This window comes from Centruroides vittatus, unplaced genomic scaffold (assembly GCF_030686945.1).
Source record: "Centruroides vittatus isolate TY-2023 unplaced genomic scaffold, ASM3068694v2 contig_1162, whole genome shotgun sequence".
NCBI lineage: Eukaryota > Metazoa > Arthropoda > Arachnida > Scorpiones > Buthidae > Centruroides > Centruroides vittatus.
Window position 1 is genome coordinate 63,918 of NW_027120748.1, and position 25,813 is coordinate 89,730.

The 25,813-nt window shown below is 26.7% G+C and overlaps 1 protein-coding gene across 1 annotated transcript in view; it reads right to left on the reverse strand.

The window, feature by feature from the left end:
• Positions 1-169: 169 nt before the first annotated feature.
• The window catches only part of LOC136981073 (uncharacterized), a 41,789-nt gene continuing 16,145 nt past the window's right edge, over positions 170-25,813 (reverse strand). Inside the window, exons 6-15 of the mRNA XM_067277347.1 lie at positions 20,739-23,064; positions 20,606-20,666; positions 18,535-18,628; positions 18,137-18,461; positions 14,983-15,065; positions 10,836-11,005; positions 10,567-10,678; positions 941-1,219; positions 721-864; positions 170-635 (exon numbers count right to left, since the gene is read on the reverse strand). Coding sequence (XP_067133448.1) covers positions 555-635; positions 721-864; positions 941-1,219; positions 10,567-10,678; positions 10,836-11,005; positions 14,983-15,065; positions 18,137-18,461; positions 18,535-18,628; positions 20,606-20,666; positions 20,739-23,064 — 3,675 coding nt within the window. The 3' untranslated portion in view covers positions 170-554. The remainder of the gene's footprint in view (positions 636-720; positions 865-940; positions 1,220-10,566; positions 10,679-10,835; positions 11,006-14,982; positions 15,066-18,136; positions 18,462-18,534; positions 18,629-20,605; positions 20,667-20,738; positions 23,065-25,813) is intronic.

Below are 25,813 nucleotides of genomic sequence, written 5' to 3' on the forward strand. Positions count from 1 at the left end.
AAGTTTTATAAAACAGATGTTAGACAGATGACAGTTTTAGAAACAGGAAGGGGAAAAAATGTATGCTATGCTTTCCTTTGTTTGTAGATTGTTGGCAAATTTACAGTTTTTTAATTATGTTCCAAACATAATTAAAAAACTGTTTTAAAAACACATTTAAACAAGAGAATATTTTAAATTAATTTTTATTTTGACACTTTAAAATCTGTAAACACAAAAAAAGAGATAGTAAAAGCATTTGAAATCAATAACAACAAAAAATATTGATTTTGTAAAATAGCATCTTTTCAATTTTTTTTGCATGAACTTATAAATTAACAAAAAAAAACAGTGATCCTGAGTTCAATATCAAATGGCAGTTCAATACGTCAAAACAATTTCCGGTAAAATTCATATTTCATATTAACAAAATAGATAACAGATGATGTCCTGAGATATATAAAAATCTTTAAAAGTAATCATCATTCTCTGTATTTTTTTTATTATGCTAATAGAAAGTCAGATCTATAATAAAAACTTTTCCAATGACGATGAATTTAAAACTTTGAATTCAATCAATGGCAATAATTACATTTGGGATGGCATCTTATGCCGTTCACGCCGCACTTACATCCTCCGCTCGTATCGCCACGACCCTATAATTTATAAAGTAAAATAAGTTGTACGAGTAGAAATTTAAATAATAATATAATATAATATTTTGCTTGTAATAATACTTACTCCCGGTCCCCATCGGCAACCCTTGGTCACCCAGCATATTTCCGTCAGACAGACCGAACATTTCAGCCAGTCGCATCCCCACTTCTTCATAAGTACTATGTGACATTGAGGGCACCTCATTGCTTCACCTTTTACTAACATCTCCTATTTGAAAATTATCTAATTATTTTTTTCCAAAACTCATTTTAAAACAACAGAAACAGAAATACAAAAAACTTACGTCGAGGTAATCTTTGGTTTTTTTGGCTTCGTCGCTCGTCGTGGAATTGAATTCTAACTCGTCCTGATACTGTCTGCAGTTTCGACCTTCGTGAATTACTTGGCATGTGAGACAGTTCAGACGACTACAGACGGGACATAAAAACAGATTGACTTTGTCTTCGTACAGGCACCAGCCGGGACAGTCCGGCGTTTTACAATGAAAACTGTTTTTGGCTTGGCTTTCGGCCGCGGCAATACTTCTCTGAAGATGCCGTTCGAATATTTCGGGAGAGACCAACTGAAAAGCAAATTTTATAAATATTTTCTCGCAAAAAATAAACATGTCTAGAATTTTCTTTCCCTCTGTGATAATACTAAAAAAAATTTAGTGTTTTTGCCTTTTTCAATAATATGTTTTACATTTGATGTTACATCCATTTTTAAAAACATCACATTTATGAAATATTAACAGTGAATTCTGTGTTTTAATTCTTTACTTCTAAATTACATAATGTATTCATAGAATATATATTCTAGAAATTTTGATTATCCTTAGTTGACTCTTAGTTCCAATTTTTTTAGCGTTATTACTGATTCAGAATAATGTATTTTTTCATGTCGACAGTAAGTCTTTGACACTCCAAAATATTCACGAAAAAAATAAGTTATTAAATTTCCTTCTTTTAAATGCTTCATTTGAAATTTATTCATTTTTTTTAAGTCTATCATCATTCTACATAACAAGAATATCACATTCATTTTATAATAAAATAATAACCAAACTTGTTCCATTCAAAATTATTACTAAACATTCAGTGTAAATTCCATAAATTGAGTTTAATATCTGATAAATAATATAAAATTTTATTTGATGGGACTTAAATAATAAATTTACAATTGCATAAATAACAAAAATTACATTATTAAATATATAACTTATTAGTATTATTTTATAAATTTTAATTAATTTTGAAGTTATTAGAGATTTTAAATATTGTTTATTACGATGAAATGTTTAAGATAATTTCATTTATTATTAACCAGACAAGTGTGTGCACGAGTATGAGTAAGTGAATATGCAAGTGTGAGTGAGTGAATGAGTGTGCGCGCACTTGTACGCCTATAATAAAAATAATTATTATCATTTTACAACTGATCCTGTATTATTTTATGCAACTTATTTGCATATATAAAGTGGATTATTATTTGTAAAAAACTAAACTAATAATTAAGTAAATAACAAAAAAGAATTAGGAATTTAGGTTACATATTAAGTGTTCATGAGCTGAATGAAAGTTATCAATACAGTTTAATAAACAGTTTTTATCACAACTATAAGAAAATATTGATTTCAAACATTGTGAAAATTTTCACATTAAAATTCTGAGGCATTTTTGTTTTATAGTAGGGTGGCCAAAAAGTCAGTGAATGGCTATGTTTTAAGAACATTAGCATGTAGTTGTTCCAAACAAATTTTAACCATTCTTAAAATATATCTTGTTTAACTGATATTTGGATTAATCTGCACAATCCAAATAAAGATATCTTTCTGATTCTTATAAATACAGTTTCCATTTTTCATAATATAAATTATCTGAAATAAACATGAACACAAAGAATATTCTGAGATTCACTCCTAACTTAAAATGGATATGTTTATGTCTTAAAAGATTTAATAAATAATTCAAAATTTTGAATCATGCGGTTTGGAACAACTTTAGCCATAAATAAAACTACGCATAATAAATAAATATTACAAACAATGGGATCGGTTATTATTGTAATGTTAAAAAACAATAATTTCCAAATAATTATAAAAATTCTTTAAAAATAAACGCGTTAAAATCACTCTCCTTTATCCGATTTCGAATGAATTAAAACAAAACATAGACACTTATTTAGAAAATTACCAAATACTTCTTACTTTATTAACCATATTATCCAAATGCATTTCACACATTGTGCCTCCTCAGTGGATCTTGTTTTTTGTTTTTAACATTATAAAACTACACAATTATTAAGATTATCAACTGAATTTACATTAACAATTTTTCACATTATTTAAGGAAAAATAAAATATAATTATTTAATAGTGGCAAAAAAATTTTCATTAATACAGTGGTTCTTAACCTGGGATATATGCATGTATGGAGGTGAGACTTGCAAGATAAATATTATCTTGTATAAAATTGTATCCCAGAACAACTGTTCTGAGAATAAGAAATTCAATTAAATAGAGAAAGAAAATTTTAAATTTTAGTTCTCAGTGAAAATGTATAAAAGTGTTTTTTTTTTTTAAATATAATTTAGATTTAGCATCGTATATTATTTTATTAACATTAGAAAAAAATTACAAAATATACTACTGTTACTATTGTAAATTCCCGACCTAGACTTAATGCTTTATATTAATGAAGATGCACAGATGAATTTTATTTCTTATAGATGCACCTACAGTTAAGTAAATCATAAATTTTTCTCACAAGGCAAGAATGCATTTTAAAAACTCTCAAATGAAAAATTTTAAATGGTGCAGACAGTGGATATTACGAATCACTGGCCAAATGGATATCTAACCTCAAACAATGTTAAGATTAAATGTGATTTCAAACTAGTGAGCATTTCATTGAATATCATCTGATTTTACCATATTTACTTGAATGTAAGATGCACTTTTTCAGATTTTACTATCTCCAAATGTAGATTTGAAATTAATACATAATTAGTGATCTCTAGTGTCATGCATCTTATTACTTTGTCACTAGAGGTCACTAACTCCATTGTGTCATTTTAATGATTTTATTAGACTAATATTCATAATAGTAAATATTTAAGAGATTGTCTTGGCTCAATTTCATTAGTCTGTTACAATAATATTGAAATTACTCGGATGAAAATCCCAAAAAAGTCCTGCAGCACTCTTTCAAAAAATGATATCTTTCTGATGCTTTAAACAGCATTGAAGATGACTGTATGCGGAAAGATGCGCGCGTCGAATCCAGTGTTCAGATTCAGAAGAGCGTAACACAAAGTAAAGAAGTTTCCTACTTCAATATCATAGAAGACATTTATATACAACTTACTTTACTTGCAATAAATACTGATTCTTTTGACATAAATTTGTCTTGAATTGTCTATTTTAAAAAATATATCCACATGTATTTTTAAAATAGACAATTAGGTGAGAATGTAGAAATTAAGGTGCATCATGTATTTGAGTAAATACAGTAGTTACCTTATTATTCAAACTTTGAAGAAAAATTAGATGATTAATAAATAAATATTTACTTCTAATTATGTATTTTATAGTTTTATAGCTTAAATTTATCAAAAAATAAAAAAACAAAAGTTTCTTATGTTCAGATTCTTGAAGATCTTAAATTCAAACTTGGGACACTTCTTAAATTTAGGCTGTACTTTTCAATGTTTCTGAATTTAGAGTAATAATTAATTTTTAATATTGTATTACTCGTTAATTATAATTTAACTAATCAATAATCATTAAACAACTTCATAAATTTAATTCTAGATATTATGCATCCTTTTATAAAATATTTGGAAAACTTTTTATAAACATTATAAGTTTATTTTTTATATTTAGTTACATTTGAATCTAAATTTGTTATTCATTCTAATCAGAAGCCAATAAAGTACTAAAATATATATTTTATGAATGTAAACAAAATGTAAAATCAATTATCTTATGGTGTTATTTAATAAATAGTGCTTATCTTGTAATTTTTGCTTTAATTTATTAAATAACATTGCAAGACAATTAGTTTTACATTTTGCTTAATACTTGTTGGTGTGTGTCACAATAGCTTATATCTTTATGAATGTATAATGGTAAAACCCAATAAAAATCGAAATTTTTAATATAAGTTAAAAAATTTATGATAAAATATGTAAATTAATTAGAGATGGGTAAATGTCACTTTTCTTGAATTTGAATATTAACCAGATCTTGAATACTCAAAATATCCACTGAACTTATTTAAGGTATTTATTTATTATTTAACTTTCAAACATGCTTGGGATCTAGTTTGTTCCTTCTTGTGGCAAAATTAGACCTGAGGTACTGAAGATACATTTCCACATTGGGGTTTTCTCCAAAATGGAGACTTTTCAAGTCGACTGGGAAAAAATGGGGAATTTTATGAAGAATATTATATTCTCAAAGGAAAAACTGGAAAATATAAATTTTTTATTTAACTATAATTTAACTTATTATTGTTAAAAATTGTTTTTAAACTTTTTATTGCATTCCATGTATTATTAGCTTGCTTAAATGGAAAAAAATCTCCTTCCAATTAAGCTTGTAAAATATCTATAGTTCTATCAGGATGCTGTTGTATAATTTTACATCATCCTGATATAACTAAAGATACTTTTATACACTTCTCCATAATACTTAAATATATTTACATTTACATTTAGGAAAGTAGTACGGTCGAACCATAAGGCATAGCCAGGGTGAAAGGGTGAAAATAAAAGGGGTAAGAGTAGAATTATATAGATCGAGGGGAAATGAAAGGAAGAAGTGGTTGAGAGGGTTGGAAACCATTAGGGTAAAAACAACTTATAATATACAGTTTCACAATGACAATAGGAAGCAAACAGTAATACATAGTACAATATACAAGTATACAAAGATGGATGCTTGTACATGCATGATAATACTTAAATATAAACAATTATAAACAATGAAGTATCTAATTCTTAATATATCATCATCAACTAAAAATAATTGAAATGCAGATATTTCCAAAGACTTTGTGAAGATATAGTAAAGCAGGTGAGATTTAAGAATTTTCACATTCTTGCAATATATTTGAAGCATGTGAGCACATAAATAAATGCAGTATTTGGTTTGGTTTGAATATGACGATTGTACAAGGGTTTTTAAATGAAATAATACATATAAATTGAAAATACAGTTCTATGTTTTTCCTTCTTCCAACATTAGATATCTCACTTTATTCTTACATATTTTCAAATTATGAAATATAACAAATATATAGAAATTCAATAAATAACTCTTCAAAAACATTTCAATAAAAAGTTAAGCATTGAAAATAAGAAAATTTTATTTCCCCACAATATAATCAAAATTACAGACACCTTGGGGATAACTAAATATATGGCAACCCAGAATGAAGAGGCACTGTCTGTACATATGGTACAATATTAAAGGTATTCTTAGTATTTGCAGACAGTATTTGCCTATCTCTGAAAGTAATAGTTGCATTAGTGTGCCCTAGTATTCACTAAGCTGTTCAAGCTGATTCCTTCTTGAGAGAACAGAGTTTGCCCCAATGAGTATATTAAAACCTAAAGTCTATTCTATAATAAAGTAGGTTTTTTGAATGCATGTGTTAAACTAAATTGTCAATTTTTTTATTTGATTTTACTTATGTAAATTTGTTTGTGTAATTAAAATAAGTATGTATAAGAAGTTTAATTTCACAGAAAAGTTTTCCATATATACTATTGCTTGTGTACTCACCATAGTTCTGAGACTATAATAAACAATTATTTTAAATTGAAATAAACAAACACTTTTTGGAAAATACACTTTAATTGTGTTTAAATAAACAAATAAATAATATTCTTAAAAAGAAAACAAAATTTAAATTTCCTAATTATTTGTGTTTGAATTGTATTGAGACATTCCCATTATGGTGTAAAGTTAAGAGTGGTGACTTTTTGTTTTAAAAAAAAATCATGTTAATTTTCACACATGACATACAGACCAGAAATTTTATATGTTAAATTAAGTTTTTACTGTAATTGCTTAATTCTGGCTTATATAAAAGTATTTTGTAAATACAAAATGTACATTCTGAACTAACAAACAGTTCTTATCCAAAATCTTAACTTTATTTAAACTTTCTTATGTACAGAAATGTTCTTGGTAAGACTAGATTATAATATTAATCCAATATGCAAAACAATTTAAGAATGATAGTTAAACCTTTTGTCTTTGCTTATCGTTTTAAGTAAATCAAGATGGCAAAACTTAATTATCTGGGAATGCCATCCATGGAATTTTTTCTCTTTTGATCCATCTTTAGAAATGTACTTACTTTTAAATTTGTAAAATAGTATTAATTTATATAGCTTTTTTACAGTTTCATCTTGGACCATGTTACACTAAGACATAGTCTTAGCATATCTAAAATGGGAAAGAGTTCTAAGAAATAAATGAATCAATGAGACCAAAACAGTAGAAGTTATCTATGGATTCATAATATATATGATTAGTATATCTGGATTATTAAACTGAATTATATATTCTTTGCATCTTGTATGATATTTGTTTAGGAATATTAATTAAGTACTTTTATTTACATATTATTGTAAGATTTTATAAAATGTTACAATTAATTCATTCCATTAATCTGAAGATTACCTTACATTAACTTTATCAATTTGCTATTATTACATTCTATTTACAATTTTTTGTAAAAAGAAATTATATTTATTGATGAACATAATTCATTACAGATATTGACATGTCTTGCAAGTATGTAAAAGAATAAAAGAGTAATCAACACTAAACATATTATTATAAGACAGCAATAAGTGTATCATATGTGTAAAAGAAAAAATATCAAAAATATGTTTATGATAAAAAAAATGTTTATAATTAATCCATTTAAATATTCTATTTAAAAAATCTTTTTAACAGGCAAAAAGGTTTTAGGGACTCCTTAACTTCTAGAACAATAAGCTCATTTATACTCGGGTTTTGAAAACTACAATTTTTATTTCATATGTAATATGTACAATTTCACCAGAATTTGTGGGGAAAAAATATAAATTAAGAATTTTTTTATAAACATTGTAAAAGAAAACAAATCAGCCATGTTAAAATGAAAGAAGTTTCCAAAATCTTGATAAAAGCAGGATGCAATAATAAATTTTTTACTTACAGAAAAATCATTAATAGAAATATTTATATTCACAAAAGTCCTTTCAAAATTCCAAACACTGTTGTTCATAGTTTTTTTTAACCTCTTTCATTATGTTTAATGTTATGAATCTGTGTCTCTAGACAACAATTAGGTGAGCTGACACAATATTGTAAGGATCTGAATTGTTGGCCTTCAACTTATTTCGTACATCATATTATATCATGACATCATAGTTTGTCGCCTTTTTGTCAACTACGACTAACTGTCAACTTTTGCGCCTGAGAGAGAAACATCTGTTCAGTTCTCAGACACTAAAGGAACACTTTCTCACCCCCTCTTAACCTAACGTACCTCGGTAAACTTTACATGAAAATCGTCAGTGGTCACGGATCTAAGCTGGACAAGTGTTCCTCCACTAAGTGCTTCAATTCCTGAGGGCGAAACTCAACTCATTGGATAATCTTGTCTATAGGACCCAACCTCATCTGTAGGACTAAACTCATCGATTCACTCCTGGATTCACTCCCCTATTGGACTAACTTTCAATGCCTCGTGTATAGGATTCATCATCTGGTATGATCTAGACCAGGTATTTATCGCCACGCGAACCTATGTACACTCTCTCTCTCGAAATATCACGATATTAGGCCTTCCATTTTTCCTTTGTTAATGTAGATCCATCATGTTCTGTGTCAATAAATGTGTTTCAGTTAAAGAAGTCTCTGCAAAAGTCACTTCTGGGGTGTTGTCTCTCTCTCCATCCCAGATCCAATCGCTCCGTAACGCAACCGCTCGCGTGACCGGTCTTTAAACCGCCACGGCTTCCGTGTCCGTTACGACACGGTGGTGTCAGTCCTGACAGGGCATCAAAGAGGTGACGACCCTCCTGTCACAATATGCTAAAACAACAAAAGCCTGTCTGACAAAGAAAATAGGTTTTTGATTTGCAGTGGATAAGCTGAAATTGCTTAAATAATGTGGATCATTGATTAAAACATTCTTGCAAGATTATAACTTTGTTAAATTCTTTAATCTGTTATATGATGTACTACATTAAATTTTTTCAATAAAAGCAATATAGGATATATTTAATACATTTTACAGTGTTTTATATATTTGACGTGGCTGAAAAAATACTAATGTGCCAGGTTTATCTTTTCAAGGGCAAAAGATATAGTGAATTTAATTAATGATTTTCCCACAAACAGGAATGACAATGGAATTCATACAGCTTGTTTGAGAGTGTGATGAACTTGAATCCCTGCTATTTCAAATACTGTATTTTGAAACAAACTGTTTCCTACATTAAATTCAGAATTAAATCACAAGTTACAGTCAAATTTTTTAAAAATAAGTTTTACACATTTGTTTGCACTTTTTGTTTGCAAAATTGGAGCAAGCCTAATTTTTTAAAATAATTTATTTCACTGTTTTCCCTTTCAGTTTCATGAAATTAATATTCTGAAATTTTTACTGATGGTAAACTGAAAAATTTATCATCGGCAAAACTCATATAGCTTGATTGAGTATGTCTTGTTAACGTTTCTTATAACTTGTAAGATTCACTCAATGAATCAAAAGGCTTAAAACATTCATGAAATTCCAAATACTTTCATCTTTTAATGTCATAAAGCAGTGAAATAAAGTATTTTTACATTTTTATGCAATGAAAGGATAGGCTTTGCTCAAAAACCTGTTGATGTTTTGCCACTGATAATTTGTCTGTTTTGTAATTGTAGTTTAAGACTATAGGATACAAACTACTGTGACTATACCAGAATAGACTAATGTATGTATATCAAAAAGTCTGATTCTGTAGAATGTATTTAGATACATACAGTACATAGTTTTGACAAAAACCTAAGTGATCATTATATATCAAATTGATTTAGCTAAAAAGATAATAGTTAATTAATATACTGTTTGACATTTCATTAATGTAATAAAATACTTTGTTATTATTGTTTGCTTCATATCTAGTAGAATCCATTATTGTTTTTGGTGATTGGCATTTAGTAATTTACCTTGTAAGATATACAATATTTTACAAGATAAAATTTATTTAAATTTTATTGTAAGGTTATCAAAAGCTGAAATAACGATTGTAAAATTGACTGAAGAGTGACTAAAAAAGTCCAAAATGCATTTAAATTTCAATAAAGGATATTATGTGGAGTAAAAGCTGTCTTCTGTGTCTAACAGTTGTGACAAATCTAGTATAAAAATTGGATAGAATAGCCAATCATCAAAAACGATAAAGAAGGTACTTTGTGTTTTTATGCTTAAATATAAATACAACAATTACATATGTTCATTAAATCTAAAATAACACTAACATTTTTCTGAAATATATAAATAATTATATTGTGGACTAAACTACAGTTTTTAATTATTAAAATAATTAAAAACTGTAGTCTAGTCCAAATATATAAAGAAATTAGAAAAATAACCTCAGTGGATCGTATAAGAAAAAATTATTTTCGACTTTTCAAAAGTCAAAATATTCACTTACTATATGTTACCAAGAACAGTTTTTTTATTTCTTTAATTTGAAGATTATTTGATTAACTATGTTTGATTTTTAAATTTAAAAGTAAACTTTTCAAATTTTGTTCTGTTAAAAACTATTAGCACATTCCATTACATAAAGTTATAGTATGACAAAATATTTTATATTTAATTTCTTAAGAATATGTCTTTAAATTTCAATAATAAAAGTTATACTCACAGCTTTAATTTCTCTTTCTTGTAAGTAACTGTTGCAGGAATATTCATCATTCCTGAAAGGACACTTAATAACTGCTTCTTCTGAATAAAGTATTGTGTTGGATAAGCATTCTCTAAAATAAAGAAATGAATTATCTTATATGTCTCTAATAAAGAAATAAAACAAACAATTTTAATTCTAGAATCTTCAAAAAAAATTGATAATCTGATAATATTTTTATATATAGAAATTTAAATTACAAACATTTACAAAAAATCAGTTTAACTTACCTACAGAAGAGATGCAGACAATCCTTTAACATTATTCCTTCTCCTGCCTCAACACCAATAAAACAAATTGGGCAATCAAAATATTCTAAATTTTTTATTAAGTCTTGATCATCTATTTCCATCCAACGTTTATAGTTTTCTTTTGCAACATCCACTTTATGACAGGCATCCTGTTAATGAAAAGAAAACCTTAATAAGTCACATAACTTAATGATTAATTTTTATCATCATTTATAATATTATATAAGAACTCTGATTACATTCACAAAAAGTTAAATCATAGATGATATAAATTAAACAGAATGTATTTTCTATAGAATATCATTATGATTAAAGAAACAGGTGAAATAATTTTTGATTTTATAAACATATTAAGAATCAGCTTATGCCAAATACGTGAACAGTCAATTCATGTTAAGTTGAAGTTGCAAGGACTGATAAAAAACAGTTATCATTAATTCGACAGATTGAAAAAGCTAAAACAGTACAATTACAGTAAAATGTTGTAAAAGTAGTTTAATTATCAGATAACATATTGTACAGAATGATTAAAAAATGAACTGTAAACGAAATATAAATCTTACATTAGCAATCTTTCATAAAATGTAGTTAACTATCCTATTATTAATCCTCTACTTTATACTTGTCAGGAAATTATCAACTTCCTGCAAATACATAAACAAATGTATCAGCACTGTTTTTACTTTCTAGGTTTCACTGTATCATTACAATGACTGTGGTTGCTTTGGTATTTATTGGGGCAAAAGAACCCCAGTTTCTTTATCTTCTAAATCATCCTTTTGTTCTTTCTTCTTTTTGAAATCCATTATAATATTCTCATCAGACAGAACTTCACAGATAAGCATATTTTTGTCACTATTCAAAAATTCCTCTAACCTTGTCACTACATAAAGATTTATTTATTCAATCTCAGTTATTTCATCAACTTCAGGAAAGTTATCATTATCAGGCATGTTTAAGAAATGTGGATTTTGCTTGCACACCAAAGCAATTAGAATTCATTGTTCCATGCACTGAAAAGCATTGTAATTACTTACAATATCTCAACTTAACTGCTAACTCATTTCTCTATGTCATCAATGGCATTTTGCACTAGTCTTTTCTGTATGAATGTTTGAGACATTTCATAATTCCCTGATCCACTGGTTAAAGCTTTGGGGTAGTATTGGCTGAACCAAAATCAACTTAAATTGGATAATAATACACAAACACCTAATTACTTGCTGAGCTTGCTGATTTCTTTATTTTCAAACGTTTTCAACCTAGTTATTATAGGTCATCCTCAGGAAAAATTTATTCCATTTTCACATTCGAATATATAGCATTCGAAGGCTATATATTCGAATGTGAAAATGGAATAAATTTTTCCTGAGGATGACCTATAATAACTAGGTTGAAAACGTTTGAAAATAAAGAAATCAGCAAGCTCAGCAAGTAATTAGGTGTTTGTGTATTATTATTGGTAAATCTGCTGAGGAAGTAAGGATTAAATTGGATAGTTCACCATGAACCAGTTGCCTGGTTCATGGTGAAGGGTTGTTTAAAATAATGTGGATATTTGTACTTTCCTATCACCAACAAAGCAAGCTTTTCTGTTCCAGCAGCACTAGATCTGATTACCACAGTCGAACATTCTTTACTTAGTTTTCCACCTAAACATGACCATAAATTTTCCACTAAAAAATGTTTCACAAAGTCCATAGCTTTTTCCCTCAGCATAGTTCTGCTTATCAGAATTTTGTTATTTTGTCCTGTAGTATTGAAACAGTTTCAGAACAGCTGCTTCAACTTCCAGAAAGGCATGTGTTTTTAGCCACTTGTATTGCAGATGTATATGTGCTTGATTGCACATACACATTTAGTACCTAAACTAGGATTTCTTAAAGTATGGGTTGCAACCCCATCAGGAGTCACATAACAAGATTTGGGGTCATGGAAACTTTGGCAACTGTTCACGAAGGATGTCACATCAACCTGGAATATTCCTCTCTCAGATTCTCCAATACTGGTTGGCAAAAATAATTATGAAACCATTTTGATTTAAAATATTTAATTAAAATTAAAAATTACACTATGGATACATAACATAGAAATAAAGTGCTCAAACATCTTTTATTGCTGTGGTCTGCTGCTACTACTTTTCAATTAAATCTACTCCCCTATTCAGTCTCATTCTACTATCATTTATTTTTTTCAAACTTTGCATTGCACTTGATATCACATGAGTTAACACCAGCAAAGTTTTATGCTCTTACAGAAACATGATAATAAATTACCAAAAATAAAAATTTTAATAGAATATTGTTGCAGTCATTCCTCAGCAATTAAAGTATAAAATTTGTACAGTACAGCCTTGAATTGTATATTGTGATTAAAAACTATGTTTTCCTGAACATTTTGGATTCTTGAGAATTAAGAATCCCTGAATTAGTAAAATCTTGAGAATCAAGATTTACTTTTCTAAATTATGGAAAATCTTGAAATTAAAAGAAAAAATTGATAATTTATAAAAGACTTGGATTAATTAGAAAAATGATGCAGAAGAAACCATACAAAGTAGGAATAGAAGATATAAGATTGTTTCATATTTACCTTTATATAATTAAAATTACCTTCTTAATATTTTGAAAAATTTGTTCTATGTATTCTAATTTGGAATTTTTGTTAATTTAAAGACCCGAGGCAGACTTTGGTCAAGGTTGAAAACGTTGTCAAAAGTTTTTTATTAAAAACTTTTTGTTACTGGACTTTAAAGATTCTTTAGTATCTATATATAATTTTTTAAATATATTAAAATTTAATTGTATTTGTATCTATACGTACTAAAAATTTTTATTAAAATAACTTCAATTCACACAGTCTATTGATTTTTCTGGAAAACAGTCCTTTGTTTTGACACAAAAATTACAGAAATGGAGAAGTTCCTTTCATTTTGCATTGATGTTGGTTTTATGCAAAATAGAACATTTCTGAGCAGTTTTACCCAAGACTCCATATTTATTTATTTCCTCAGATAATGAACTGAAACCATTCTCAGTAGTTTTGATTGATGCTTTGTAGAATTGATTCTTTCAATTCCTGAGAAAAAATTCATACTTAAGAACTTTATCTTTATCATTGTATATTGAAGTGAACATTATTTAAATTCTTATTATACAATCTACTCATTATACTTCTTACTATATTTGTTATATCCTTGTTTTGTTTTCATCACTGATATTTGTAAAATTCAAATATCAATAAACTCTGAAAACATTGAAGATATCCTGCATCCCGAAGTTTCAAATATTCAGCCATGATTTAAGTTTTTAACAAGCACATTCATCTCATTAGTTTGCAAAATTTGGCTTTTGTCCTTAAATATATATGTATAAATTTAAGGATAAAAGCCAAATTGTACAATTGTAAATATAAATTCAATAATAAATATTGCCATCTACTGTACTATAAAAATATACATTTATCAAGAAGAATTTTGTAGTCTGTACTTAAAATAAATTTTACAGAATAATTTGTATTCTGATTTAGAAATAATTTGATCTTAAGCTTACATCTGAAAATAAAGAATTATTTTATTAAAAGTAAAATAATTGACATTTTACATTAATGTATAACAGTTGTACGTAATAATTTTTTCTCTGTTATTTTGAATTTTACTATGTTTATGATTAACTATATTTATTGCCAAAAAAAGTTTTGATCTGGTTTCTTTTCCTTACAAAATATTTAAATCTTAAAAATAAAAATGTAATTGTTTCTGTTAGCATTAATACAATTTTGATACATTACCAATATATCCTGATTTTTGATAACAAAATAATTTTGTTCCGAATACTTCATTTTGTGTACTTTGGTTCACTTAGTATATTTTGGTTAATATGAAGCAAAAACGAAAGTTTTGTTGTTTTGTTGTTGAACATATACAACAATTGCAGATGTGTACTTTTATCAAGTATTACATCAAATGATGATGATTTAGGTAGTAAAATTCTAATAATAGAAACTTAACATTACTTCTCAACATTACCGATATTTTCTTCAAAAAACATTAAAAATTTATAAAAATTCAATTATACATTACATTTATAATTAAAGATACCAAAGATTTTTTTATTTTTAAACTTACCTCCTTTTTTTCTAATGAAGTTTTAGATAAAATTTCATTCTTATGTTCATTCTTTGTTGTAAAATTAACAGATGTATTCAAGTCTGTAAAAAATTAATAATAAAATTAAATATATAATGAATAATAATCAATAGTAAAAATAGTCCTATTTTTAATATCACATATAAATTTTTTACTTTTTGTATTGTTACATAAAATGTATTATTTGCAATTGTAAATATCTGTTTTTCTTATTATTTATTTATTAATCTGTAATGTTTGGAAAAAATATATTAAAAATAATAATAATTTTTAAAAATCATATCAAAAGAAAATGCAATCTATCCTAATGGACTAATTAAAATTTTTAAATTTTAATTAGCCCATTTTGTCTAAATAAAAATAAATAAAAAATAACTTATAAAAAATCCAATGTATGTTATTGTGACATCATCATAATGCCAGGCTCCAATTTTTAATAATCTTTTAATAATTACCACAAATCACTCAGCAAATAATCTTTTAATTTAAAAAAATTATACAAGTTCAAGTCCAGAACAGAAGTTTGTTTATAATTAATTTGTGTCTTTGGCACCTAAGCTTTCTATATCTGGTTCTGATTTTCATCCATCTAACACCATTCTCTAGATTAATGAAGGACAGATGACAGTGGAAATCTATAGGTTTGAAATCTTAAAATTGCTGACAATGAAAAGCTTCAGTGAAAAACAATGTAAATTTATAAAATTTGTTGTTAGCATATTAATCATCATATCTTTTAAAAATACCCATTTAATCACTATTTAATGATACCAGATATTTTTTGTTCTTTGCTAATCAAACTATTTACTGTATCTTATCCTATAGAAAATTTTCAGGAAAGCAATTAAATAATCCCGAATTTTATTTAAACTTATTTTACTGTTAGCTTAATTATTATTAAACTAGAAGTACAATGAAATTCCTTTAATCCGGCATTGTCGGGACTGACGTGGTGTTGGTTTATCGAATATGCCGCCTTATCAGATGGTAGAAATTTTTCTAGTTTTTTCGATACCTTGGATACAATTTCTGATATCTTTGCATGTAAAACTATACAAATCTGCCTGTACATCTCAGACATTTAAAGCAAGTTGAAATTTATAAGGCCACTGGCAAATATACCACCATTAACTTTCACAGTGTAGATTCCTTTCCCTGATGTGGAAATCATTGTAAATTTACTATCCTCCCTCCCTCTCTTTCTTATGTCACCTTTTCTCTTCACACATCTATAGCAATCCCCTGTTGTTTCAACAGTTGTGGGATCACTTAGCCTGATGATGTTCATTCAACACAGGTGGAAATGTTAGCTCTATTCCCATTTTTTTCTGCTGGTTATTTAATTTTGGTGATTTTTTTATTAAGTTTACTCAGTTGTGAGTGGTGAGTGGTTGTGTGAATTTTTATTTTTACTCACAGTTTAACCAGCATGCCAGTAAGTAACCCTGCGGTTTCTGGCCTAATGTACTGATAACCCCCCATGACAAGTCAGCATGCTAGCTAATCAGATTTGCCAGCATACTGGATGGCAAGTTAATGGAATTTCACTGTATTATAAATTTGTTTATTGTATTTTTTGAAGAATAAGAAGACATATGCAGAAAAAATATAATTTTTTCAAGTCTTGTCTTTACATTCTTTTACAGTCCATCCCAGAGGTAACAGCAAAAACAGCTCGAAGATATAACGAATTCTTCATTAAAACAATTATAGATTATTAAAAAATTACACAAGTTAAAAATGATCAGAATGCCAACCTTTTATTGTAGGATTTGATGCTTTCACAACAAAAACATTGATAAAAATTTTTTCACAATATCTACTGTGTCTTGTAGCCGTACTTTATAGATGTTTAAAAAGTTTACTGCTTGGAGCCCTCTAATGGTTCTTTTGAGTATTCATAATTATTTGCATAAACAACATCACCCAGATTATTATCTTTTTTGAAGCATTAGAAGACATATCTTATAATATAATCAAGATGGGTTGATAATAATAATAAGCGCAGAGCCCAAACAGTTAGGAGTTGAAAGTTGAAATTTGGTACACAGTTAGGATACATCACGATGTAACCTTCTACCGCTTTCCCATGGGAAAGCGGTAGAAGGTTAAGGATTACCTTGAAGAACTCGGCTTCTATTGTACTATTTTAGATGTGGTTATTTTTGCATTTTTGACTGCGTTTTAGTAGGTTATGCCGTGAGAATGCACATTAAGAAGGGATTTTTGGAAAGTCAACTCTCCCAGGGAAAAGGAGGAGAGAGTTAGTTTTAGTCAGTATAAAGTGTAAATAATAAAAAAGGAAAGTAAATAGTGACACATATAGTATACATTTTGGAAATTAATAAATATTTTTATCATTTCCACTGTTCGGTAACCCAAAAACAATAAATCCAAAATAAATGAATTTGAACGAATATTTGAATTCGTTCCAAATTCAAAATGTAATGTTCCAAACAAGTTTTCTTAGATTTTAGAATTTAAAATTAATCATTTTATTCAAGTAAGGTTATGCACCTGGTGAAAATGGGTAAGATTGGCTATAATCTAATAATCTTAATCTTCGCTACCGTTACTTTCTGCGCAAGCAACGCCGCACTCATCTGCTACTTATTTTATTTATGCAATTATATTTTTTCTGTATATGTCTTCTAATGTCTTCAAAAAAGATGATAATCCTGGGTGATGTTGTTTATGCAAATAATATTAGCAAAATCATACTGCAATTGGTAAGTTACTAAAAACTGTACATTACTATATACTGTACTGAAATTTTTTGATCTGATTTCCTATAATATAATCTCAGCTCAGTAAAACTTCTGTATAGAGATTATCATAATAAATTATTGAAGTGTATATCCATATTCCACATTGTCTTTCTACATTCCAATTTAAAGAATCCTGAAGAAGATCTCCTGTGAAGATCGAAAACATTAGAATTTGCAATTGATTATCCTGGAATTTCTTTTAAGGTTCAATTTGTTACTATTTTTTAAATCACTTAAAAATAATAAATATATATTGTTTTCCCTTCTTTAGAAAACATATATAAGAATAATTATTTTAACTGTTTATTATATAAAATTCAGTGAAATTTAAATTATAAACTTAATATGTAAAATCATTTTTTTACCTATTGATTTTGTTCCAGATGATTCTGAAGATTCACTTAACATATCAGTATCACTTGCCAGTATCACAGTACCACTATCGGAGTCCAAACTAATATCTGAGTCACTATCACTGTCGTCATTGGTTGAATCATTTGTTTTATTATTTTGATTATATGCAAAATTTTCATATTCATTTTGAGGATTTTTCTCGGTCATATAGAGAAATACTGGACAACCTTCTTCAACGACGTCATACTCGGCAAGTGTTGAATCATCATCCGTAGCAAAACATTTGCCAAGTATCCAACGTTGAAGATATCTTGGATATCCAAATTGTCTTTCCAGCTACATATACATATAATAATATATAATGTCAATATATATAATTTATGTGATAAATATAATAGTATTTACTTACTTTATCTTTCAGCATACCTAAAGTCATTGTTGGTGAAATTAATAATGGTATTAAGCCTTTATGAGATGATTTATCTTCTATATACAAACTCACCCTATATTAAAAGTTGTTTGTTTATATTACTTTAAATATTGTTTGATAATATCAAAACTAAAACAAATAAATCAAATATATAATTGAATAAACTACAAATAAATTAAATAATTATATATTTTCAAGAAAATATTTTAACTATGTTATTTAATGATGACTATTATTTCTAATTCCAGTTTATGGTTGAAGGAAGATACTCAGGTAGAAAGAGAGAGAGAGAAAGTTTGGCCACAAAACTTCCAAGAAGTCAGAGTTAGAAGTGCTTTAAAATGAAAGGCGAGCGCAGTGCTCACCCTCGAGTAATGACGGGTTAAAGTAAATTATTGGATATACAGGGTGTCTCAAAAGTCCCCATCTATTTCAGTGACATTATATTTGTTTTAAATAATGCTATGCTGTGATAACAATATGTAACTTTAGTACAAATTTGTATATGAAAAAAACATTCATTGGTTTATGTCAAATTAGAAATTACAGTAGCTTAATAGCACATTCATTATATTCATAAATCTCTAACAAACAGTAGTAACTTATTCTAAATTCTGTAAGGCAAAAATTGTACAAAAATCAAAGGCTAAATTTTCACTGTTTCTAGAACAGAAAAAATCTGTATCATGAGACACAATAGGATGGCAACATGAATTTATTTAAGTGTGATTCTAAGAAAAATTGATACTGTTTTTATATTTTTTAAAAATTTAGACTATATATAGTTTCTGTATCACAAATAAATTAACACAGTAATTTAATCTGTCTTCTTCACTGCAACAGTAAGCAAAAGACAGTATAAAAAATAGATGTCATAATTAGATTTTCCTGGGACTCTGGCTGACATCCACCAGGAAACTAACACTACTGTTGATTAGCTATCTGACTTGGACATAATTATATAACCTTCATTCTTGTGTTTGCTTGTTGCTTTGTTATTTTCCATACAAATAAATAACATAAATTGCTAAATTATTACTAATGATTATAGATGAAATTCTGTAATTTGGTTTAAAAGTAGGCACTTAGACTGCCAACTTTTACTGAAAATAATTAAATAATTTAAAATATTCTGGAGGAAAGATCAGCACGGAGCAGGAATCAAACTTACAACTTTTAATTATTGTGTAAAAGCATTGCTAGTTATGCTATCTGGATCTCCATCTGATCTTTGCTTTCAGTTATATATTAGTTTAAAACATATACACACACAGGTTAATTGCTATGCTGACTGAATCATAACTATGGAGAGCTTTCGACTCTCCACAGCTCTCCATAGTTATCAGCTGGCTTCCAGGATTTGTCCAAGCATAGTATATAAATAAAATATAAACAAAAACCAAGCTCAATTTACTATTAATAGCCAGGTTCTTAAGCTTTAATTAAACTAGTTATCATTAAATCATTAGGTTAATTACAACCAAAGAATCTAGCAGTTAAGATTTTGTTATCGAATAAAAAATTATTTGGTCATCAATTAAAATAAAATTTAATTTAAACAAAAATTTTCACTAATTTAAATTTGTTTTAGTGTATCAAGAATGAATTAAATATATAATCTAAACAGGAAAAAAACATGATAATTACATCAATAAGAATGTTTATAACAATAAATAGTCATATTATATCATTGGACTATTATTATTTACAGATTATTCTAAAATAATGTTTTTCAAGTTTGTTCTTATAACAATTTATGAAATGGCCAATAATAGTTTTAAAATGTAAATTTTTTATGTGTTAATTGATATCTATATATGAATTTATATACTGTATTACATGTTAAAGAAATTCTTGACTAAAAATATCTAAAATTCATCATCATATATGAAATACTAAAATTATGATTAATTTGTTATTTAACTTAATAACGTTATATAATACTGTAAATTCTTTAGACATTAAGTGTGCTATATAATTTATGGCATATATTAAATACATCACACTTCTATATTTTATGCATGTTGATATTAGATAAAAATTTACTTACCATATTTTTCTGTTATATTTTTTTGGTATTGCTCCATATTCATCTATTTTTTCTAATGAATCTGTAATTTATAATTGATTATTTTTTATCTAATAACTGAAAAGTACTTGAAAAACAGAGGACGAACGCTTACTTTTTTTATTTTGACGAGATGACAAATTTTGATTATAATTTTCAGAATTAGGTATTGGTGGAGCCCGATATGATTTCCTGTAATTATGATTTCTGATTAGCCTTTGATTTCTAATTGGCTTTTTTGCTTCTAGGTTCAAATCATTTTCATTAAAACCAGTTTTCTTGAATCGATCTTTTTGATTAATATATTCCTGGTTTCTTGCATGTTTGTGTGCAGCAATATAATAATTGCAAGGTCCTTGTGGAAGAGCATCAATTTTTGAATTCTTTAAATTTTCTGCTAATTTTACCGATTCTCTTGATTTAATTCCACTTTCAAAAGTCACTTTTTTATTATTTTTATTCACTAAACAACTTTTCAAAGGTTTATTGATTTTATAATTTTCTTCTAACTTTGTTGCTTTGACTTTATTTATATGAAAATCCATTGGAGCATATTTCCATTTTGTAGGAAGTGATTTTAAGTCGTATTCATCACAATCGGTAACCGATTCCTGAACTCGATTTATCTTTAAATTATTTTCTGACGAAATTCTAGGATTAGGTAAATCTAAATCTGAGTTTCTTTGAGTTAAATAGTTAAAGGCAGCAATAAAATCACTAACACTTGGTTTAGATTTAAGCAATTCTTCAAGTTCAGTAAATTGTTCAGATCTTTTATTTATCTGATAAGAATATTTACTTTTATAATTTTTATGACTACAATCTTTTATTAAAGGATTTTGGTGTCTGTTAAACATCATTTTTCTATGAATGTTATCGCCTAAGTACTCATCATTTTCATTTGTTAGCCAATGTGGATTTGAACATGAACACATTAGTATAGGATTACTGTGAGATTTGGCGCACAAATTAATTTTTCTTTTGGGAAGTTCATTAAAATGATTTTGATCAAAATGTTGAATGGTTTCAAAATTAGGTGAACAATTACATCTACATTTTCTTTGCTGAGCAAGTGGTAGTACAAAATCATGATTTTGACTGACCCTGACATTATTAGAAATGCAAGCTCCAGCTGTATCCTTTTCACAACATTGATGAAAACCATTTTCATGCAATTTTATTTCCTCATTATAATTTTCATCTTTTTTACCAATACTGAAATAACCCAAAACTGTAACATTATATGAATCGGCATCTTTCGATAAAGTAGGACAAACAAAATGAGGAATGTTTATATATTTAAAATTATCTTGTTTACACATTGCACAGTTACATATACAAAGTTCTTTATTTTCAATAGAGTTTTTAACAATATTACTTTTCGAAAATTCTTCTGGTTGATCTCCATTAACATTTACAATTTCATTGAAATTGTTTGATATATTTATTGAAGAATAAGAACTAGATTTAGAAGAAAGTGGTGGTTTAGGAGCTGGTTTCTTTTTTGGAGATTTACGTTTTTTGGGCATATTTTTTCCACCTATATTTAAATCATTAATTTTCTTTTCTTCTAAAACTCTTGCATATCTTCCTTGACAAATTACAGAAATCTCTTGTTTCTGAACTGGATTAGGTACTTCTTGACTAATTTGTTGTTGGGAATTTATTGAAAGTTGATTAAATGTATAGAGTTTACCTATTGCTGTAGGCAGATCATCAATTTTATTTACTTCTACTTCTTTTGAATCATTAATTTGAGGATGTGTTTTCTCAGTATTCTCAGATAAATTAGTTACATTTGGAGGCAATGGCGCTTTCCTTTTCTTTCTCTTGATACATCGTACTGAATTCTTAACAGCTGTTTTTTCAGAAGATTGTGCAGAAGTAGTACAACAAATTACTTCACTTGGATTTAAAACAGAATTTGTAGTAAATACTGTTCTCTCGGTTTCTTTTCTGTTAGAAAAATCATCTGCAATACAGTCTGAAGGTCTACATTTTTCAGATGTATTTGATGTTTTTTCGCATGGAATATATATTTCATTTTCCATAAATGTTGCAGTTATTTTCTTTTTCCTTTGTCTATATGAACCTCCTAAAGTAAAACATGACATCAATACATGAAATCCACCTTTATACTCAATATCATTATCAGAATCAATAACAGTCCATTCTTCAGTGGAAACAACTGCAGGACAACTTGCTATTGAAGGCGTGCTATTTCTTCTAGATTTAATTAATTTTGGACTCCCTGTAGATTGATCTGAATTAATGATATTTTGTTTCTTTATTTTTTTCTTTTGACACCTTTTAAGTGAGCCAATTAACAATGATCTTGCTGATTTTTGTTTTTCGTGGTTTTCTTCTATCAAATTAGATATTTCACCGCCTTTATTTTTACACTTGCATAAGTCATATGAAGTTTTAGTTTTATTGCATTTCTGAGAGAAAAATAAAGAATTAATATAATTTAGTATAACTTTTGATAGAAATTAAATTCATTTTTATATTAAATTACTATCATTCTACATTTCTTAATAAAGCTTTCCAACTGTAATGTCAATGTAATCATTTATTAGTACAGATTCTAGTTTTCTTTAAAAGGCATTAATATAAAATGCATTCTTGTTATAATAGTATTTTTTTTAAAATGACATATTAAAACTTTATAAATTTTAATTAAATTATTAGGAAAACATGCTAAATTCATGAGCCAAGACAAAAGTTTTTACTTAGAAATCCTTTCTTTCTTAAAAGAACGTCCTCACGTCAAAATTTTAAGAATGAAAACATTTCTAAATAAAAAATTTGGTTTTGGCTCCTGAATTTAGCATTTTTTCTTCTAATAATTTGATTATGGTGTCAACTACAAATGTTTTTACTGTTGAAATTTTCATTATTAAACAATTTAGATTGAATTTTGTTAAATAAGCAAAAGAGATATTAAATATTTATAACAAATATTACAAACATGTACATAAAATGTCACATTTAGTCACATGAGATGCAGTACATATTTTTCACATATTAATGTGAAAAAGTATGTATAATTATTTTGCCTAATTAAAATATTATTGTTAACAAAACTAATTTTATAATAAAAAGATATGAATTTTATCTTAATGTTAATTAATATAAATTTATTAACTAACTGATGCAAAATTTATCAAATCTTAAAAATCCTTGTATATTTTCACAGGAAACATGCATTATTAATAATTATTTCTAATATTAATAGTTTAATTTCTTAAATTTAAAAATACTTTATAAATTTTAATTAAACAGTTAGTTCGTCTATAATTTAACGGTTATAAAAAATTGATTAGTTACCTTTTAATAGCTTTCTTACATGCATCACAAACTGTACAAAATGGCATGCAGTTTTGATCCACAAATTAAATTTCTACATATTAATCATCATTGAATTAATCTTTTTAACTGTAGAGGATTATCTAAAAATAAAATATATCACTATTCATATATATAAATTTTTATTGTTTTTAAACATTAAAAGTCAACGAAGAATAAAATGTATCATTAATCTGAAATTTCCTTTCTAATTTAGCAATCTGTTGATTTAAAATTTACTAAATTTAATTGTTCTGTCTTCAGAGTTGACAAATTTTAGGATCAGTTTATTGAAACAAAAATCAAATTTTAGATATTTGATACTTACCCACTTTAAAACTTGCAAACTTGTTTAATTATTGTTAAATTTACTAATTATATATACTTTATAACCATTAAAAGAAACAGATATAACTTTTCTCAGCCAAATTTTTACTTTTTTTCATTCATATAGAAAAAATTTATTTTTAACAATTAGATTAAAATAAGGTTCATACTAGATAAATATAACATCTTGATCTAGTAAGAAATATTTAATTAGATGAAACTTTTTGACATATTCAACAGTACATTTCAGAATACACAAAAAATTAATACAAAATATACATTATATATTTGAACATAAAACAAAATGTTCATTTAATTAAAAATATGTTATTGGGTCATGACATTGATCTTATTAATTAGTTTAAAAAGTTGAAATTATTTAAATTATTTTTTTAAAATTTAAAAATTATACATAATTATATGCAAATATAAATATCAATATATAATTCTGTAAGTATCAGAACTTAGTTGTCAGAAATATCTTCATACTATGTACGCCAACTACTCATTGTTGTTATTAATTAATTCAATTCGTATACCATATTTACTCGCATATAAGACAAGGTTTTTATTCATTTTTCATTGCTTCAAAAAAATCGTCCTATATGCGCAAGCGAAGAATTCTTCACATTTTTGCAATAATTTTTGTTAAATAATCGTGTGTTTGCATTTTTTACGGGAGCATCCCATATTTTGATCTTTTAAGTCACATCTCATCATATAGCCAAGATTGTCTTATAAGTGAGTAAATACAGTATATATATGTGTGTGTATGTATGTGCGTTTGTACACACATACAAGAATCCTCAATATACAGTTTCTAAAAAGCATAACTGATAAAGTGATGTTATATTGGGCATGAACTTTTCATTGAACTAATACATCACATGGGAGATACATTCCAGACTAATTAAAAAAAATCTGAATTTTTTTTGTACGGAATTAATAAATAGATGTCACTCATATGCCTATGAATATAATTTACTATTTTCTTATTATTTACATTTTTACTTCATCATACATTCTCTAAAATTATGATTTCCAGTATTGTATAATATACTGTCATGCTATACAGTTTTCTAATATTTATTTGTTGTATTAAACATTTAATACATAATTACTACTGTACTTGTACTATGATATGTACTGTATGTCCTTTATATACTGTAGCAATTAAATGCATAATTTGCATTTAAGTACGAAAAAACAGGAACTACTGCCTCTAACGAAAACTATGAATTTAACATGACGTATATCAAGAATCTTCTGTAATAAATTATAGAACTGTTTTTATGAATTCATTTTTACTCCTATAAAACAATAAACTGTCTATATTTTCTTATTAGAACTGTCTTATTAGAATTATTATGATAAATTTATAGAAGGTCAAAAGTGTGAGTGTCACACTTTTAAATATATACATATGAATATTCTCTTCCAGAAAAAAAATAAATTTTTCTATTTGTTTACAGTTTTTGATATGTAATGAATTTTAGCATCTACAGTAATGTTCAA